The 3,521-nt window shown below is 43.4% G+C and overlaps 1 protein-coding gene across 5 annotated transcripts in view; it reads right to left on the reverse strand.

The window, feature by feature from the left end:
• MAPRE2 (microtubule associated protein RP/EB family member 2) overlaps nucleotides 1-3,521 on the reverse strand; it is a 136,155-nt gene that overhangs the window by 80,833 nt on the left and 51,801 nt on the right. For 2 of the 5 annotated variants that reach the window (XM_011361711.2, XM_023531666.1), the window contains exon 1: nucleotides 1,665-1,912. The exons of 2 other annotated variants lie outside the window; for them this stretch is intronic. In XM_011361711.2, the coding sequence (XP_011360013.1) occupies nucleotides 1,665-1,783 (119 nt within the window). In that variant the 5' untranslated portion in view covers nucleotides 1,784-1,912. Of the gene's footprint in view, nucleotides 1-1,664; nucleotides 1,913-3,521 lie in introns of those variants that run through there. One more of the 5 variants, XM_011361718.2, reaches the window with a different exon arrangement.

A 3,521-nucleotide genomic window follows, 5' to 3' on the forward strand; every position in this document is an offset into this window, starting at 1 on the left:
AGAGAATAAATCATTTAAGAAATGAGGGCTTCAAATGTATCACCTGTAAGAACAGTTTGAGTAAGTGAGGTTTAAAAGCAACTCAGGGTTTTTGTTTTTGTTAATTTTATTTTAGATTTCAGAACGTTCACAGAGAAAGGTGAAGGGTAAGGGAGAGAAGGAACCCAACCTTCCAATCACAGGGGTCTCCAAAAGGAGTCTCAGAGGTTGTGGACCAATTTTGGTTTATATTAAGAGAATAACAAGCACTTGGAATCTGTAAGGATGCCATGTCAACATATTAGTTGGAACCATAAGGCATGAGATTTTGGTGACCTCAGGGGCACAGCCAAAATTAACTCCAAGTATTTACATAACTGCCAGAGATGATGGGGCAAATGTTGCTTATCATTTTTTTTTTTTTTTGAGTCAACAGTGTTTCTTCAGTCAAAGAGAGAGGAAGTGGGGTACTTTTACTCCCATTTTATAAACATGCTACAGTGATATACACTGAATATTCTACCCATAATGCCATCTGAATGTTTAGATGAAGGCATTAAAAAAAAAGAGTTATTTCCTGTTGCTCACTAGCTGAGAGGATGCGCTTTAGAGGTATGTGTGCTCTGCCTCAAAGCAAAAGCATTGTTAGCGGTTATCAAGGTAACATTTAAAAATAACTACTTGGTACAAAAGAACTTCAGAGGAAATATGAGTGAAGCTATCAGTCTCCCTTCAAGTCTGGCCTTGAGCTGCATTAGGCTCTAGCTGCATTCTCCATTACATTGTTATCCTTATCAAACAATGCAAACAATTTTAATGAGCTTATCTACAAGAACATATTGCCAGATATGCTAATGTAAAAATGATGCCAACCTTACAGGCCGACTCATTAATCAAAAGGCTCACAATACAATGACCAAGATCAGCCCCATCCTCAAATCAGACCTCAGCAAGATACCAGGAATTACCTTCCTATTGTAAATAAGGAGGGCGGGCTCCCACACCCATGCGGAGGCCATAAACTCCTAAGAATAGGCATAACTGCACCCAGTTTTCTTCAAGTTCATTGCAGTCTAGTCGCTTTCTAATAAACCTTGGAATCTATGGAGAAAATTTTGGTGAACGCCTGACACCATGACCTCTGCTGTCAATCCCTGCACCAATCAGCGAGCAGAATTCTTACAAAGCTCCATCAATCTGGCGGTTTAACATCACAGACTGCAGCCTAATCTAGAGGATTCCATCTTTCTTGCACACACACACACATCAGGGCAGACGCAAACATTTTTTCTAGCCATCCTCCTGTCTTTAGGCTCAGCGTACCTAATGGCTCCTTTAAAATCTAAAAGAGAAGGAGGAAAGGAAGTGCTACAGCCTGTCTCTCTTTGCAGAGAGGGGAAAATTGCTTGCATTTTTATCAATGTGGAAGGAAAGAGATGGAGGGAGATCCCTTGCAGGCAGCAAACCTATTCACAAAATGCTCTCCATCTGCAATCGTGAAGCCTCAAGGCATGCCCAACATGACACATGGAAACGGATAGCAAAGAATCACGATCGCCTTTAAAAACGCACGTCTGCAGCCCAGTCCAGGGGCAGCGTCTGCTCCATTATATAACGGGCCGGATTTCCGCGCGCCCCCGCCGAGGTTCCCCGCCCGGCGCCGCTCCCGGTGCCAGCCCCATTACCTGTAGGAACGCTCCCCGCGCACGGTGTGCTTCCGGAAAGGAATGATGGTCCCGTTATCCTGGATGATGTCGTTGTTGTTCTCGCCATTTGGGGACAGGGTTTGGGTCGGACCAGGCATTGGCGCACTCCCGAGATAGGGAACAAACAGCTGCGGGCCGGCTGGTGAGGAAGGTGGCTGTGTCTTTCCTTCCCGCTCGCCTGCTCCTCGCGCAGACCGTGCCTGCTCGCTCCTCCAAGCTCAGGCTCCCGCCCCGCCCCGCCCCGCCCTCCCGGGTCCCGCCCTCCCGGCTGCTGACGTCAAAGCGCCGGCAGCAGCAGCCTGGTCACGTGGCCAGGCTCGTCACCATAGCAACTCGCTAACTCATCACCTCGGTTCAATTCGCACAGGGCCGCGACGTGACCACGCCAGCAGCTCCAGGCAGGCACCGGGGCAGGCCTACATCTGGCATGTAAAACCCCAGGCCACCCCAGCCCCCCTCGCAGACTCGCCTGGTCTGAAAACCAACTCTTCCTCTAACCATTTCCTTTCCGACCCGTGCTCCAACTGCAGCTGTGTACACAAAAGAGCGATTCAGGCAGAGGGGTGTGGGAGACCCTTTAACTCCTTCAATACCAAATCCTTATACCGTTAAAATTAAACTCAGTCTGGTTTCAGAAAAATATAGTAAGACCCGGTGGCCTGCTTCTAGAAAATGTATCAGACTAAGGGTTTCGAATTTCCAGCTTCCTGCTCCATTCTCCAAACAGCATCAGCCTCCTCTTCCAAAGAAGCCCCAAACCTGAAAACCTAAGAGGAAGCTGCATATCCTTCTAACCAATGTAAGCTTTAATAACGATTAAAGATTGCAAATTAAGAGATTTTCTGCACAAAAGAATCTCCAAAGAAGGTTTGTGAAAAAGATAACTACCATTTTTAGAACATCATGGATATTCAAGACCCCCTAATTCAAATTCTTATACTGCCTCCTGATACAAATAATTAACTCCTTGTCATTTATTTCATTTTCATTTTAATTAAAGTGAACACCCAAGTTAGGATTTGGAAGCTCTCAACATTCAAGCTGTTCTATTTCATTGCAAAGCAGTTTTCAAATACACTGGCTATGAACAAGAACTATTATTATCCCAACTTCAAAGATGAATAAACTAGTAAGATTAAGTAACTTGCTCAAGGTCGCATGAAAGTGTGAACTGGAGCTCCAAAATGACATCAATGTGACTGGACAGTAGTGAACTGTGTTTACTGTGAACTCAAATATTGTAGATCAGGTAAGAATCAAGTATTTTATGTACATTCTCAACATGACCACTGAATGGTGAATATAAATTGCTATTATTGTACAGTCTATGGATTAGATTATAAACTCTCAACAGACCCCAGACGTGTCCAATGCTTTTCTCCAGAGGGAAGAGAGTTTAAAGGATTCTCTGCTTATCAAAAGCAGTTTCTGACCTTTTGTGGGATGGGAAGGGAAGAAGAATTGGGATATAAAAACAGCATAAATATATGCAGCAGAAAATACTAGGCTATATGGCTCATCCTGTCACATCATTGTATGGTTCATTAGCTTTATCATTTTATGATACGGATATTAAAAACAAGTAAAAACTTTGTCATTCCTGACAATTCTCCAGCATATCTCCCTGGTAATAAGTTATTTCTGGCAACAAGCTACTAGAATTAGAATCAAATGATTTACAACCCAGATGGTAATGATATTCTCAAACAAGGGGCATTTTTTTTCTTATTTTATATTCTCCTTTCAGGCTCTATTTTAATAATATTATTTTCTGCTTCTCCAGTGAATTCACAGTGTTCAAGTGATTTCTTCACCCATATTTCAGCTTACATGAAA

Source organism: Pteropus vampyrus, unplaced genomic scaffold (genome assembly GCF_000151845.1).
Source record: "Pteropus vampyrus isolate Shadow unplaced genomic scaffold, Pvam_2.0 Scaffold3, whole genome shotgun sequence".
Taxonomy (NCBI): Eukaryota; Metazoa; Chordata; class Mammalia; order Chiroptera; family Pteropodidae; genus Pteropus; species Pteropus vampyrus.